This window comes from Ixodes scapularis, unplaced genomic scaffold (genome assembly GCF_016920785.2).
Source record: "Ixodes scapularis isolate PalLabHiFi unplaced genomic scaffold, ASM1692078v2 PGA_scaffold7__128_contigs__length_106722199, whole genome shotgun sequence".
Taxonomy (NCBI): Eukaryota; Metazoa; Arthropoda; class Arachnida; order Ixodida; family Ixodidae; genus Ixodes; species Ixodes scapularis.
In genome coordinates this window covers 23,920,190-23,937,228 of record NW_024609882.1, presented here as the reverse complement: position 1 = coordinate 23,937,228, position 17,039 = coordinate 23,920,190, and the positions used below count along the sequence as shown (strand labels likewise).

At 40.7% G+C, this 17,039-nt stretch overlaps 1 protein-coding gene across 1 annotated transcript; it reads left to right on the top strand.

The window, feature by feature from the left end:
• Positions 1-3,065: 3,065 nt before the first annotated feature.
• On the top strand, positions 3,066-4,974 carry LOC115323814. The gene is made up of 3 exons (XM_040210532.3): positions 3,066-3,201; positions 3,324-3,586; positions 3,792-4,974. The coding sequence occupies exons 1-3, from the start codon at positions 3,112-3,114 to the stop codon at positions 4,819-4,821; spliced, it is 1,383 nt and encodes a 460-aa protein (XP_040066466.2). The 5' UTR covers positions 3,066-3,111; the 3' UTR covers positions 4,822-4,974.
• The last annotated feature ends 12,065 nt before the right edge of the window (positions 4,975-17,039 follow it).

Genomic DNA, 17,039 nt, shown 5'->3' with positions numbered 1-17,039 from the left:
GCCGAAGAAACAGAGACAAGGAAGTAAACAAGACGAAGTGCACTATCAAACGGAGGTTTCTTGAAACTAACCCGTACTATTAATGCCATCTTGCTGGCTATTCGTCTAGAAAATAACACTTTTTCAGGTGCATTGACGAAGCACTAAAGCACTTGCTTTCTTTATGCTTTCTGATATAGAATTTATCGTAAAATTCTAACGCAGTTTTATTCTGTGTATGTCCCGTGAATTGTTGTTTGTGCTAATTCTGGGTCACAGGGGCACCTATTGCGGTGCACCGCCAGATCGCCCGGTGGGGACTGTTTTTCTGACCGTGCATGCTATCTTACTACCATGCATAACCAGGAGTGTTATCTTGCTTGCTAGTTATGTTGTGATCAGCGGCCCGTGGAATGTTTGGGCGGAGTGCAGAAAACGGCCCGCGTCGATATGGAGCGCGGTCGACGACGCGAACCAGCGTTGTGTCTCACTAACGGCTATCACTATAAGCTGTCATATCGCGGAAAAAAATCCTTCGCAGAAATGCCCACCATTTAGCAGATTCTGCACAATTTTTTTTTTCTTGAAAAGGGGCCATGCGATGATTGTGTGTTGGAATGTTTCTTACTTTACACGTGCTTACTGGCACTAGCTTGACCCAAATACACGGGCGCACAATGCCACTGTCCGAGAAGCTTCTTATCGAGGTGTAGTTTCAAGGATAAAATGAACAAGTAAAGTGCTATTACAATATTAGACTTGGTTGTATTATAAAAAAAAAAATTAGATAACAAATGTCACGCGTCTTACCCATTCCGGATTTCGTGCGTGCTGTTTTGATGACAAAACAATTGCACCTGGCTTTAGAAAAAATAGAAGCCATGTTTAAAATAAAATTGTGAGGGCACGAGTTGCAATACACCGAAGTGGTGGAAAACTCACAAAAGAACAAGGCGATTACTTAAGACTGCTAAGGATTTGGAACACCGCCGAAATATCCATTACACAGTGCCTACCTCGGCAAAAACACAAGACAAAACATGTTATAAGAATACTATACTGATTGAAAACTTAATTTCAATATGCAAAAAAAAATATATATATAATTGGAATATATTTTAAGTGTACTGTAATATGTTTTCGATAGTTGAAGTTTGCTTTTATAAACTATTCGTGTGTACCTTGTTATTGAATTGTTTCCCAGCAGCTGCTGCTATTGACCCAGACGGGTCTAGGACATTTCGGTGTAGGACATTTCGGTGTAGGAACTTTCGGTGCGGACTTATCGGTGTGCGGCCTTTTCGGTGCAAGACATTTCGGTGTAGGGACTTTTCGATGCATGGACATTTCGGTGTATGGATATTTCGGTGCATGGTCGTTGAACACAAAAGGGACACCCAAGATTTGGTTTTCTCGCCCTTGTAGTATTTATCTTTCGCCCCCAAGTTGATACGAAAAAGTAATTCTTCCTCTGTTCAGCTTTGTTTCCTCGAACGCTACAGAGAACGCTTCGGCATTCATAAGAAACTTTTCCCTCCTTTTGGTTCATTCTTTGTAGTTGACAGAACAATGGACCTTTCTGCTTCTCTAACTTTTTGTGTTCTGAAGACAGCCATATTTTTTTAGAAACGGGGATAAACGCTAGTCTTATCGCCTCCGACAAAGGTTGATAACCGTGCGCCTCTTTCGGGAAGCCGGGATCGGGGAACTTGTGACGAAAAGGGTCAACAATGCCAGAAACTTGCCTTACCTTAACCTTACACTTTGAGAACTCGATGTTATATGATAAGCATCTGATATTTGCGTGTCGCCTCGTCGTATACCAACCGGTGTTGGTTAAAACGAACAAGGAGGTGACTTTGTTGGTCTGATTCGCCTTTAGCGGAAAGATGAAACTTTATACGGGCTTCAGGACAAAGCCATGGACGAAGCTCAACACGATGCTTCGAAGAACGGGGCCGCCGCCAGGAGTAGTTATAGGTAGGACTCCGTGTTTTCGGATATATCCGAAAAACTCTGAAAAGCACTCGCCGGCTAAAATTTTCGTTGATTCGGGTTTATCTGAAAAACTCCAATATCGAAGTCAAAGCACAAAAAATATTAGTTCTAATATAAAACGGTACCAAGAGCGCTCACCAGTGCCCTTCCAAAACTTGTATAATTGCCAAAAGAGGCTCATCTTGTCAATATGCGTGCCATCAGCGACAATAGCTGACGAAATATGACGGCACCTATTACAGCAAGCTCTGAGATAGAGTTCCTAACAACCGTGATTGCACCAGCTGTAAAGTTCGTGCAATAAAAGTGAATTTCGTTGTCTTCATCCGTCGAAGTGTGAATAGCTTCTTTTTATTTTCTTCACCATTTTCGGAGATCTGGAAATTGACCAGAAATAAAATTCGATAAACTCGTAATTTCTGAGAATTCAGTATTTACCGAAAATAAACGCCGGTAAATGCCAGATTTTTGAGAAAAGAAAACACAAAAAAACCTCCAAATTTGACGAAAGCTAAACTCCGAAAGCATGGAATCCTAGTTATATGCTATAAGTAGTTTTTGGTCTAAACCGAAAAACACAAATAAGGGTATGCCGATTTCTTTTTTTTTTTTAAGATCACTATTTTAGAGCGGGAAGAGTAGGGGCAGGGGAGGGAGGAGGTAAGTCTACCCTTTGTTCGGCTGCTATGTTATGCTCCTGCGGTGTCCAACAATCAACCCAAGATAGCTTGTCCGGATATAGGCTTATCACTGGAATTGCCTTTTGTAAAGCCGTTCCATTCAACAAACCTTTTTTCTCTCCTAGAAGAATTATGGAGAAATTGACAATACGGAGAAACAAGGCAGGAATTCGTTTTCTTTTGTTTCGCCTTCAGCGGGTGAGGTGCGAAAAGGGGGGCACCCCTGCATTTGGTCTTATGTCACCAGTTATTTCTGCCCTTTCCAGTTAATTTTTCGCATTCTATCATAAAGGAAGGAAGGTCCAGGAGAGGACATAACGCCGCAGATGTGAAGCGGAGGGAGGGGGGAGAACTTCCGGTTTTAGAGGACACGCCCCTATTGGTGACTCACTTGTGTGTCGCCTCGTCGTATGCCAACCAGTGTTGGTGCAAACTAACTCGTCACTTCCCTGAAATGGCTGTGTACTTGCGAAGTAACCGCGGTGGGCTGAAACTTCTGCACGAAGGCTTCGAGTATGACAAGGAACGTTGCTTCAAAGAAAAGGTGAGCCTTTCACTGAGTTTGCGATTCAAATGCGATCTTTTTTTAATAGTACGAAGATTGTTACGCCGACTCTTCCTGTCTTTAGCTAAGTTATAATTTATAAAAACGCCTATTCCTCGCAGACATACTGGCAATGTAGCCGGAAACTGGAGTGTAAAGCAAGGGCTCACACTATTGACGAAGAAGTTGTCAAGCTGATCAACGAACACAGCCATGCTCCCAGCCGACTGGACCAAGAGGCCAAGTTGGCGTACTCATCAATGAAGGAAAGAGCACGGACGACTGAGGAACCCAATCAAGCCATCGTCGGACGCCTGGTGGCCGAGATGACACCGGAAGCTTGCAGTTACTTACCGCCTCAGGACACTGTTAAGAGAACATTAAGGTAAGTGTTATACACGAATGTTACGAATTAACATCTTTGCTACCTTAGCAAAATATATGCCACCTCATATGCTATGGAGATGTCCAGTTTATCATCGGGCTAGCCTAAACATTTTTAAAATTGAAAATATAGTAAAATAATAATGAGTAACCGCCCTATAGTTGAAACGTGACAGCAATAATATTTCCAACTTTTTTGCATGCAGGAGGGCGCGGGCGATGGAGCAACGGCCGATGCCTCTCCCTTCACGCTTAGAAGACGTCGTCATCCCTGCGCAGTACGCGTCGAAGATTGACGGGTCCAGATTCCTGTTGCATGACTCCGGTGTGCAAGACCAGGACCGTTTCCTTATCTTCTGCAGCCCGCAGATGGTGGATGTTCTCCGAACATCTAAGAAGTGGTTCGCCGACGGGACGTTCAAGGTTGCGCCTGAGTTGTTTTACCAGGTTTACAGTCTACACTGCGAAGTGGGCGGCTCCATCCTGCCTGCGGCATACATTTTGCTAACGCGGAAAGACTGTGGGACGTACACGCGAGCCCTGAACACCCTTAACGCCGAGTGTGGGGGAGATTGCGAGCCAAGGACCGTCACAGTGGATTACGAACTGGCGGCTATCAACGCTTTCAGGGCGGTCTTCCCAAGCGCCGACGTGCGCGGGTGTTTTTTTCACCTGTCGCAATGTGTCTACCGCAGACTTCAGTCGGAAGGACTACAGGAGCTGTATGCTTTTGACCCCGACATAAACCTGGAAGCTCGCATGATCCCAGCTCTTGCAATTGTGCCCCAGGACGACGTGGAGGGGGCATTCACCGAGCTTGCGTCCAGCATCCGCGCAGAACTTCTCCCGGTGGTCGACTACTTCGAGGATGTGTTTATTGGGCGGCTAACGGCACGGGGCAGAAGAGATGCGCAGTTTCCAATTAAGCTATGGAACCACCACGACACCGTTCTCCAGGGCGGCTCCAAGACCACGAACTCAGTGGAAGCCTGGCACCGGAGCTTCCAAGCTCATGTTCAGTGCTCGCACCCAACTCTCTGGAGATTCTTGGAGGTGCTACAACGAGAAGACGCCCTGCAACTTCACCGGCTTGGAAGACTCGAGATGGGCCAGCGCTTCAAGCAGGCCTCGAAATACGCGAAGGCTGCAGAACGGTTAAAGACACTTGCTAGAGAATGCGACGCTAGTGATGTGCGACGCTTCCTTAGGGGAGTTGCCCGCAACGTGTCGTTCTAGGTCCCGGGCCATGTGCCTTTTGTAAATAAAAGTGGTCCACATTACATTTTGTGTACTATTTTGCTTCTGAATGCATTTGGCTTCGGACTTTTGCTTGATAATGAAACCCACGACTAACCTATGATGTGTATCTTTACCTGTTTCTATAGTATTCAGAAGGCCTATAATCTCGAGCTACTTTCCAGAAAGAGCATTCCATCAGGAATAAAGTCAGACAAGCGAATAAGTTTGTGTTTAGCTATACACCTGCTAGCTAGGAAAATATCCTCGTAGTGTGAAAGAGGAAAGTAATTTAACTTGTTTAAGGTATGTATGTCTTAATAACGAGCAGAATCAACCGTGTTTGAATTGGGACAAGCTTTATGTCTTAATGAATACAACTGTTATATTTTATGCGTGAACATAAAATGTCCGAATAACTGCAAGTAAGTTCAACTTCCCGAACTTCAAATTTACACCGAAATTTCCGTGCACCGAAGCGACCGAACACCGAAAAGTCCGTACACCGAAATATCCGTGCACCGAAATTTCCGTGCACCGAAATGTCCGCACCGAAACGTCCTACACCGAAATGTCCTACACCGAAATGTCCGGATCCCGACCCAGACGGGTCATAAATCTCACACACAACGTATATCTTGGATGCGCTTATTACTAACCCGATATGTGGCTTTGCGTATTCTATTGGAAGTATACATTTTGTTTTTAAGAGTCAAGAAATATTTTATAAAGATGTTGATTGGAGGCATGAAAGCAGCTCACTTGTCATCTCGCTAAAAAGGACACGAGGTTGTCTTTCACTGTTCCGTTTCAACGTCGAATCTCCCACTGACGTCTCAAACATAGCGGATACAATTATTCAAGGTGCCATTAATCAGTTACAATATCAATCTCAACTTTGCGCCGGATTATTATATTGCACGATCAGTGCAAAAATAAAAAATAAAAAACATGATCCGAATTACCGCAATTAAGTTTCCGTCGTATTTATTTATAAACATGTAATCTGCCTAAATCTCGATGTAATAGGGTTATCAAGTGTGTAAAATGCTAACTGATCACTCCGACGAAGGATAATAGTCATGTTTATGGCAGGCGGTAAACAGACGGACCTTGGCTGGTCGCTTTGTTTCTAAGGTACTGCAACACAAATTTAGGAAGTTGAATTGAAATTTTATCAGTGCAGTACGGCTTCTAATCTATTTTTTTTTTCAATCAGTCAGCAGGGTATTATAAGCTAGGCCAAGGAACACAAGGGTCCCGAAAAAAGTGTTGTGTAATATCAGAAAAAAATGTGCTTACAACAAACTAAAACAAAACACTGTTCTTGTATCATCCGTCGACTACTGTTTCTTTTGAAGCGTGCGAAAAAAAGGATTTTTTTTTAGCTTTTTGTAATAAAAATATAGATGTTTATGAAGTATTTTATGTGATTTATTGATGCCTTTCATCCAACGGATGAAGAAAAAGAAGTGAGGGTGATGTAACAAAAGATGAACAACGACTCCCTATTTTGGTTGCGGTCGTCCACGTTCGTTCACTTTATCTTAGCCAACAACTCTGTATAAAATACTACCGACCGTTTGTCAGCGTCCACGGTAGTGTCGTGTTGTTGGACGCCATATATCACACCTGGTTTCAAAGCGCGGTGCAGCTACATTTCTTGTTACTGTGTCCTATTTATAAGTTGTTGACTTGTGTGTTTTTTTTTTAATTTTCAGCTGCGCTTATTTTCCCCCCCCCCCTATATTCACCAAATTTTATATATAGAAAATAACGTTATCATAAACATTTCCCGTATGTCCGCAGTTTCGGTTTGAAAATGAGGGCGCACTCTTAATAAAGCCGTCATCAACGTGAATGACATTTGAGCACACCCCACACGGCCTTTTTTTAAACGATTTTTTTTGTACGCCTTTCTCTTGATGATTTGTTTGGCTCTACTATTACGTGTACAGACACCACGACATAAGGAACAAAACTAAAAAAAGAAACGATGTACCAAAATCGCCTTGCATTCTAGTTTTTGCTTCAAGGCAAGATTACCGCCTAGCCTTTGAGTGGCCGATGAATCACGAAAATGAATAACCGTCTTGTTTGTGTTTCTATATTTACATAAACAACTAATAAATTTTCAAAAAAAAAAAAAAAAAAAGAAAGAAAAGGAGAAATGTGAGTAGAAGTTTAACGAAGTAATTGTTTTGCTTATATTTTTGTAGGGCCATGCCTGCGTCACTTCCTTTTTATCATAATCACAAATATGTAACATATATAATCAAGACTGACATAAAATTGTTTAGATTGCCATTATTTTTGATCTGAAAATTTCACATTTATGTCACATTTTTGCTTCTGAGCAGTCGAATATATCGTCTTGGCACTCACTTCTATACAGAGTGAATTTGTTTCTACAATATGAACTAGTTTAATAAAATATATAAACACAGATATTACCCGTCAAGCTGCGTGAAAGCAAGACACACTTTCTTAACTCATAAAAATAATTTCATATTTTTTGGGGGGATTTCCTGTTACCTTTAAAACAATTATACGCCGTGAGCGTTTGCGCATAAAACATGGTGCAAAACAAACACACCACCCAGTTTTTAACTTTATGGCGGTGAAAACGTAATGAAGAAGCGTTTTATAAAAAAAAAAATTCCAGAAACATATAAATATAGAATGATTTATCGATGCCTGTGTGTGTTGAGAGGTCTTAATAAAAGTACATAAAAGGGGGGCAATTCGGTGTAACTTTAAAACATCTTTATGTGTTTACCAGAGCCAAGCGACTGAACTGAGCGTGTCTTTCATTACACGCTGCTCGTTGGCAAACTATTTTATCTAGTGGCTCTATTTAATCAAGTCTATTGTACTTTTAGCGTGTTAAATGCATGCACGCTTATAAGAGCTTGTTTTTCCTGTGCACACGACCGTAGAACGACTTTTATAAACAATAGCTTTTTGGTGTAACCACCCCGAAGCAATTACAAAAATTAAAATATCAACATTTTATTAAAATTATTGTGTTCCATAGTGATTTTTATATTGAGAATTTACAAATAATAGTTATATACGTTTCACCAAGATGGGAAATTTCATGACTTCAAAATTATAATTTTGAACGTTAGGTTGAGAAAAAAATATTGTTACTTTTGAGTAAGCCTCAGTTTTTTTATATCATTCATGCTGAAATTAACAATGCTTTTAATTATGTCAATGACTGGAATGATCCACAATATGAAGGTCAATACACATAAAATATGATACTCGAAAGACAACGCATTAATCGAAATCAGGAAAAAATAAGCAGAACCTCGCAAGAGTACCTTATAAAATGCAACTTCATACAGAAGGAAAGATGAACACCAGAGGGATAAAAAAGAAAGGCTATGCCGCCAGAAAATTCGATTAGATTATTAATGCTGTTGTTGTCTTTGCTCGAGGATTCTAGTTTGTTCTAAACCTACAAGCCTGAATAATCGCTTTGAGTTCAATAGGCATTTATTATTCGGATGTTTACTATAAACAGAGAGGTTCTTTGTGGACGAAGTAAATATTGATGTTTTTTTGTTTTGTTTTTTTCTGAACCACTTTTGTTGTGTGAACACGTAACTTTTTTACGCATCTAGTGAGTTTGCGGAAACATCTCAGACTCGCTAATCAATACAATGCGGGATGATTATTTTGTTTTTGAATTGCTGAGGGATTCAAAATAGTTTAAGGATAACATATATTTTCTATTTTACAATTGAACCAGGATATATTTTGCTACTATTTCCGCTTAACTTCTCTAAGCGGCCTATCTTCCCAGTAACATATATCGGGGCCAGCAACGATGTTACTAACCTCTTGTTTCAATGTAGATCAATTGAGGAAATACCAATACAAAGCTAGTATTGTCAGCATTTATTACTATTAAATACGTTTGCTTTGTCAGTTCCTTCTTGAGTCAGATAACGACTGCTCTCGACATCAGAAAGAAGCGAAGTTATTCTTATAAAAAATATGCCCCCCCCCCCCCACACACACACACACAAACTCCCAAATGTCGAATGCTAATAAAAAAAGAAATAAGAAAAAACGCAACAAGGCATGTTTTGTCGCGTAAATAATAGATTCCGCTTTCGAACGGATTTTGTCATTTTGAAACTCGTAGCTTCATTGCAAAAAACGAAAAGATAACGTACAGAAACAGAAATGAATTGCATTTTAAGGTAATCAGAAACGTAGGAATATACCTAAAATAGCATAAACCTTGTTATTTTTGTAATATGTACATATCCACTTTCCATTTGCCTCGAACATATACTCGAAAGGGGTTTTGTGACCGCTGCTACTTCCCAAATTTAAGTTATTTTTATTCGCTAGCTTTATTCGCTAGACAGTTGCAACAGCTCAACAGCCAGCAGCGCATTTTTTATTCAGTACTGCCATAGCCTCCTCTATACGGAGAAAGCCTGGCACATCGACGACGGAGCCATAGGCCGCGCGGCCGCAGGAAAAAGGAGAGGAGGAGCGCGCCGAACGGTGACCAATATGGTAGCGCAGAGCAGAAAGGGCAGACCTAGACAGCGAGCGCTTGGGTCATGAGCGGCCGCTCCCCGAACCACGCCTGTTTTTGTGTTTTCGTCACCGTCGTTTTCGTACTCCGGGAGAAACGGGCGCGGCGATTCGAAAGGGCGCAGGGAGAAACGGGAAAGGGTGGACGTTGAGTTTCTCCTCTCCACGATAGCGACAAGAAAAGAGAGAGAAAAAAAAAAAAGATTGTTTCTGCGTTTGGCCGTTCGCTCTTTTGTGGCGCTAGCGGGCAAGGTTCTCTCCGCTCCCGTTTCTCCGCCCCTCCTTTCCTATTTACGGCGGCCGTCTTTTCACGCGACGCGCCAGGCTTTCTCCGTATAGAGGAGGCTATGGTACTGCTTGTTTGATTTATTCATTTATACTAATTGTCTTTGTTGAGTACCGTTGTAGAAAGGGCACATAAGCACTATAAATAGCAATGTTTTCTTGTGTTACTCTTTTTAAACCATATTGAGTTTAGAAGGCAGAGATTTTGCATTCTACGTATGCTTAATACTTCACGTTGAAATAAGTTTTCAAGCTCTTTGTATCGCAATCGACCGCTATGGTCTACGCCATTAATTGAAACCATTCTTATTTCTTACGGGCTTAATATAAATCTTTAAATCGTTCGTTGGTAAACAGATTTGTACAAATACTTCTTTTAATCGATACTTATTTTATCAATACTTCTACCTCATAGCAATGAACACGCCTCGTATACGAACGGGTTAGACATCAAATGCCGATCTGGTGCTCCTTGCTCCGGGAATGAGATCCAGGAACAAACTAAAATCATTCCCGTACGCCGGACACAGAGCAAGTACAACGCAGAAACAAAGCAATAGTCCTTCGTATAATGTATTGCAAAATAAGAAAGAAAAAAAAAAGAAAAGGCTCAGACAAGATGGCTTGGGTAGAACGTGCGTCGAATGCTCAAAGATTTCCGCATCGGGAAAAATGACGCTGCAAGGGAAACATAATAGGGACAATATACGGCTAGAAGCAGGAAAGTGAGGGAATTTGGGAAATGTAAGGACACCGTGGAAAGTTCTAGGATACCGCTAAATTTGGAAGGCTTTTTTTTACAAGTTTTGTAGTGCCGTCCCAAAAGTTAGAACGCCTATCTCTGTGAAAACCGACATGGTTCGTCTTACGTCAGTTTATAGTAACATATCCACCAGTGATTCATCAATTAACCAACCGATTATTAATCTGTCAATTGAGAAATACTTCCAATTGAATTTAATAATTAAAGAATATACCTTTTGACTGGGTTTCCGCGGGTATCATCTTCACTGCTTGCCAAAGTCAGCGTAAAAAAATTTAATCCTTGTACAGACATCTGCGTGTTTGAGGCGCCATATGTAAAAGTACAGAACCAGAAACTTTCTCCTTTTTATCTACATATGCACAAAAATGGGAAGCACTTATGTCCAGCAGCGTCAGTTTTCTCTGCAAAAAGTTAGTATCATAAACTTACCTTTTTTATTTTTTAAACATATCAATGACTAACTGAGCACATATACTCGAAACATCTCAGTACAAATTACTACTAACTATATAATATTTGCTGCATACGTTGCCACAGCGTAATATTTCTCCTTAATAGCGTCTCATTATCTATGTTGCTACTCGCCTTCGGTGACGGGATTAAGAAATCAGTGAAGCACCGTGATTCTTTTTAATCTAATTTTTGGACAAATTATTACATCTATATCTTAAACACATATCGCGCACTCTTTTAGTACCTCAATATTTCTTAGTAGTTGTAACCGGCTGTACTAAGAAGATGTAAGCTGAATACAAAAATTCCATAATTTGTATCGCCCAAATAGGTATTTTAAATGTCTACAACTCTAACAGTCAATTAGCTTCCTCATTAGATCAAAAAATAAATTCATTAAAAGTCCACGATTAATCGGCACATAACCTTAATGTACAAAAAGTTTCGAATATAGTTTGTCTGAAGTACGGACCTGAAAAGATGGCTTGAGAACCGCACGGCGGACGGTTGCCATTTCCAAGAGCATTCCCTATGCTGTAACTTTTGCTGGGTTCACGGATAACTGCTATCCTCAATGTGCCTAGGCGGACGACATGTTGAAGTCAAATGCTTGTACAAATAAGCGACCATATTGGTGACCGGCAGAAGGATGCTAATGAACGGAACCTTTCCACGTTGTACCTGTGGCTCGGCCAATATACCAAGTGAGCCACGTATGAATGGTAGTAACCTTTGGAAATGCCGCTGCCAAGCTTTATATTGAGGAATGCGAAGAGTTCGTCACCAAAGGGAAAATATGCCTCATAAATGACCCGTGCAAAGCGAAGGTCACGCTGAAACTGCTGTGGCTATCTATTCCCATGCCGGACTCGGAAGTAAGGAAGGTACTGGAGCTTCTCGGAATAGTCAAGGACATGAAACGGGGGAGATAGAGGTTTTCAGGCCTTGGTGCTCTTGAAACAACGACACGGGAGGTGACACTCTTTCTGATGCAAGAGCTTACGGTGAACAGAATAGCGCACCTCTTGAACGTTGATGAATCCAACACACTCGCCGTGATCCCCGAAACGGAACCGCTCTGCCTTAGATGCAAAGATATTGGCCACCTCTGTCGGCAGTGCTGCACTCCACGGTGCACGGAGTGTTGGCTGTTTGACCGCACTAAGGAAGAATGAGTGGTAACATATGCCTCCAAACTCCAAGGAAACGTAACACCTGACGCTGACCACAGCAAGAACCTGACGGACGTCGAGTGAATGTGCAACGAGGAGATCACGTTGTCACCAGAGATCGACGACTAATCAAGCGAAAAAGAGGAGACCAGCAACAGCTGAAGTGAGGACCTGGAGGCGGAGCACAAGCCTGCGGTAAACCAAGAGGCGGCAGCAACAACGCCACAGGCGGAGTCCAATGTTGGCCTTCCAAACGAAGGAAATGAATCGCGAAAGAACCTCAAACCCACTAAGAAGTTGGTCGAGGTCGACAAGGAAGAGAGGCGACACTCCACGACAGCCAAGGTTGACACCAGTGAGATCGTGATGGAGAAACCTCAGACCACCATCTTTCCAATGAACTTTATGGAGCCGCAGAAGCCGCTGGAACTCAAAGAGCCACGGCTAAAACTCAAATTCAAAGACCAAAAACAACCACCCCGGTCGCCTTCGCATGCGACTCGAAGAACGAATAAGGAACCCTTTAGTCCACCAAGATGAGTTTATTCACTATTTCCTACTTAAACGTGCGAGGAAGAAATTCGTGAAAGCGGCAATACCAACTCAATACTCTACAAAAACAGGTAAAACAGCAATATTATACAATAACAATGCAAAACAGGCCCCCCCCCCCAATACAAGCAATATTATACAAAAAACGGCAAAACACACTATGAATCATCATTAGAAAATATTCAGAAACAATAACCAAAAAAGTCAGCAAAGAGAAGTGTACTTCACTACATTCAGTGATACAATAGTGGTGCCAATACTTCCTACACTAAAGTTTTATGGGAAAAATACTTCATTTATCCTCCACTGACACTCCTCCGCGGGCCGCACGAGCAGCCACTGGGAGCCACGATGTAATCCACACATCTAGGAAGGCCTGCTTTGATGCCATGCTTACCTATATATTTTTACTTACACAAGGTTGCGAAGTGCGTTTAAGGGATCATTATTGTCACGAGAAAATGTGTTCATGTTGCGAGTTATTATAAACAAAAACGAAGGTTTTGAAGCATAACGACAACGATTCGGAACAGTCAGGCAGCCGTATTTCGTAGATGACATCAGACGATAGATATCGACACAATGTTTTTGTAATTTAATAACCTTCTCAACAGCTACTGACAATGCAAATTCAGTCTGGTTATTCCTTCAAAACCTCATGAAAATTTATTTACAAGAGAATTCACTGAAACTTACGTGTATTGCCCGTTGTTAAGCAATGGCCGCCAGTGGTGCCACCGTCGTGCTACGGATCCACGATCCAGCCTACTACAATTGAGACCAGTATACAATACTCGAATTTTTAAGTGCTGGCATCTTTGTGCGCCGGCTTGAGACACGCGTTCTGAGCATGCGCAGTTGCTTTCTTCCGCAAAAATCAGACCCTGTGCCTCAAAATTCCTCGTACTTGCCGGAAGAAATTTCCGCATTCACCAGGAAACCGGCCCAGATGAGAACTTTTGCGACTGCTTGCATCGCAGCTTCTGCCGATCCTGCAAGGCTCATTCAAAGTCGGGATCGAAATTAAACCTCCCCCCCACCCCTCCCCCCCCCCCCAAAAAAAAAGGAAAAAGAAAAAAGCCTAAGTAAGTGTCAGGCTTGTTTTATTTAAAAAAAAAAACCAAAAAAAAAACCAGAACGCTCAACGTATCACAACAGGCTTAGGAAGCACAGTAGTATCTCATATGGCTTAGCAGGACCATCTGGGCTTACTAAGTCACAGGATTATGGAGAGCTTTGTGCGAGGACTGATTGGCTACACTCGCTTTCCTAAAAACTTCTTTTATTGTTTTTTCTGAGCGAAACACAACAGAAATAATGAAAAAAAAAGTCAATTGAAGCTGGCTGCGTGGAAGCAAAGCTGTTTATGGTGCTAAAGTTTCTTTACCTAACAAATGTGTCTGAAATTAATAAGCAATGATAAGCTGTACAGAAAGGAGGGGGAATCTTGCCCCTTTGTCTAGACTCTAGAAAATAAAGTTGGAAGTGCCGAAAGGAGGTTAAGAAACGAATACACTTTAATTAGAAACTGACTTCCCAAGCGACAGTTTAGTTTTTTTTAGCACCACCAATAGAGGCAAAGCTACATAAAGAATAAATATTATTTTTAAAACAGGATTTAGAATAAAGGGAAGAAACCTATTTTTTTGAAAACTTGACACTTCACGAGCAAAGGTTCAAAATACAGAGCCAAAAAATTACAAGGGAGCTCTCAACTAAGGTCATTTGTTTTTCTAAAAAAAAAAAAAAAGATGGAGGAAAAATTTAAAAGACAAACGAACAAGACACACGCAACTTCCCACCCTCCGCCGCAAGCTCCCCGTCTTAGCGATGTTTTATTCACTATCATTTTAGCAGTTTGTTTTGTTTATCCAAAATTTGAGACAATACAGAATTGACTTAAACCTGAGGCAAGAGGTGACAGCAAATGTAAATGTTGCCCTGACTGGGCCCCTATCACCAGACTACACTTGCAATAGAGACAAAACTACAACAGGGCAACACCAATACAATATGCAAACTGCAAATACACTAGTATATACGGGAGAAAAGGTACAACGCAGCAAAAAAAATGGAAATAAAAATAAAGGCCATTAAAGCCATTAAACCTCAATGAAAGCCATTAAACAAAATTTAGGAAATACATATTCGATTATTTCCAGAAGGTCTGCGGAGAAGAAGTATGTTCCAATATGTTAATTAAGTTAGCGTAGATGTTAAGGAGGTTTCGAATTTTCAAATTTAACATTTGTGTGCCATCGTTAGTTCTGGTTCTAGTTCTTACAAAATGTCTATGTCTAAAATAGTAGCGAGTATCAGAGCTTTTATATGTAGACAAAATAATTCGCGGTCGGCTTTTAGTTTTCAAAAAGTCACTTCAGACAGTCGTTGCTTATATGAGACTTCAATATTCAGTATACGATTTGATTCAAAGTAGGAAAAAACAGGATCGAGGCTCGAAAAGTTTTTAATAAACCGCACGTCTTTCGTCTGCATTAGGTACACACTTTTATTATTAGATTTATATGTAACCCCAGACAAAGTAAACAATAAAGTAGTCGAGAATGAACAGTAGGAAAATAAAGCTGACGTTATAGCCACGTAGCTTTCCTACAGATCAGAATCATCAGAATCAGTTTATTTTTGTCACAGCGCTTTTACACACATGTGACAAGGGGGGCCAGGAAAAAAAGCTGCAAGTTTGCAGCTTGACGGGTTCCTGCCCCCCAAAAAACACAGGGCAGAGCGGCACTGTCATCAAAAACACACACAAAAAAACAGTGAAAATAACTGATGTAACATGATATTTAGCAATATATTAAGCATCGTCTCAATACACATTGAGATAGATAGATATAACAAACATAAGGCAAAGAATCTATTTATTACCGGCAAGTTTAAGTTTTATGGACATTTAACGAAAGTTTACCAACACTCATCTCCAGACACGAAAGAAAAACACAATAAAGATAACTTATATAAGATATCGCATAAAATAAGTGTCATTGGAAATAGGTTGCGCTTCAAGAACAGACTGAAGTAGAAAATATACCAAACATATGACAAACATTTTCACTCAATATAAGAAAGCCTCAGTTCTATGGGCATTTAATGAAGGTGAATCAACTTCTTGGGAATATAAGGTGTTCAACAGTGACGGTAATCTGTAACTCAACCTCTGGAAGCCAAAATTAGTTCTAGATGATGGGATTCTCCATGGACGCCAATGGCGTGAGGAATATAATGATACATTATTTTCAAGTTTAGCGAGGTCAAAAATTACTGTAATATGTTCTCTTAAGGCACGATGATATGTGACCGTTAATCTATTAGAGTACATGTTAGATACGTCAAGTATTTTATGCTTTGCAAATAAAGGAAGAGAACTATGGTCACGTGGGACATTTTCAATTATCCTTATTGCTTTGTTTTGCATTAACCTCAACCTGTCAAAGTTACTTTTTGTTGTTGTCCCCCATACCAGGTGGCAATAACAAAGAATTGAGTGAAAAAGGGAATTATATACTAATTTTTTTATAGTTACAGGAAATACATTTCTATATTTGTTCATTATCCCTACTACTTTACAAAGTTTTTTATGTATGTAGGATACATGGGGATTCCACGACATGTGTTCTGAGAACACAACGCCGAGGGTCTTCACGCTGTCAACGCATTCTACTATATTTGGCCCAAAGTACAAATCTCTGGACAATGTGATCCGTGATCCTGGACATTTAAAAAGGACTGCTTTTGTTTTGGACGGGTTTATTGATAGAGAATTAATGGCGACCCAGTGTGTTAACTTGCGTAAAAAATAGTTTCCTTTGGAAGTGAGTAGGTCTTCTCTTGAGTCAGAAAAAAAGATGCTGGTGTCATCTGCATACATAATCAGCCTGGCGGAAGATTCTATCTTTGTAATATCATTGACGTAAATAATAAACAACAGGGGACCTAATATGCTTCCCTGGGGAACCCCAGACGAAATACGCTGCATGTTGGATGACGAGTTTCCAATCTGAACATATTGGTGGCGATATTCTAGGTAGGACGCAAGAAGTGATAAAGGTATACCACGTATACCATAACATTTTAACTTTTCAAGAAGAGTCTGGTAGTTTATCCGATCGAACGCTTTGCTAAAGTCTATGAATATCCCTAAAGTTAAAAGTTTATTCTCAAAATTTTCTAATATTAATTCTTTCTGTACTAGTAAAGCTGTTTCTGTGGACCTATGTTTTCTAAAGCCGAATTGTGATTCCGACAACAAAGAGTATTTCCCCAGAAAATTGAAAAGTCGAGAGCACATAATTTTTTCAATGGGCTTTGAAAATATAGGAAGGATGGAAATTGGACGGTAGTTACTCAGATCATTCCTATCCCCACCTTTATAAAGAACAGAAACCTTAGCAATCTGCATCCTCTTC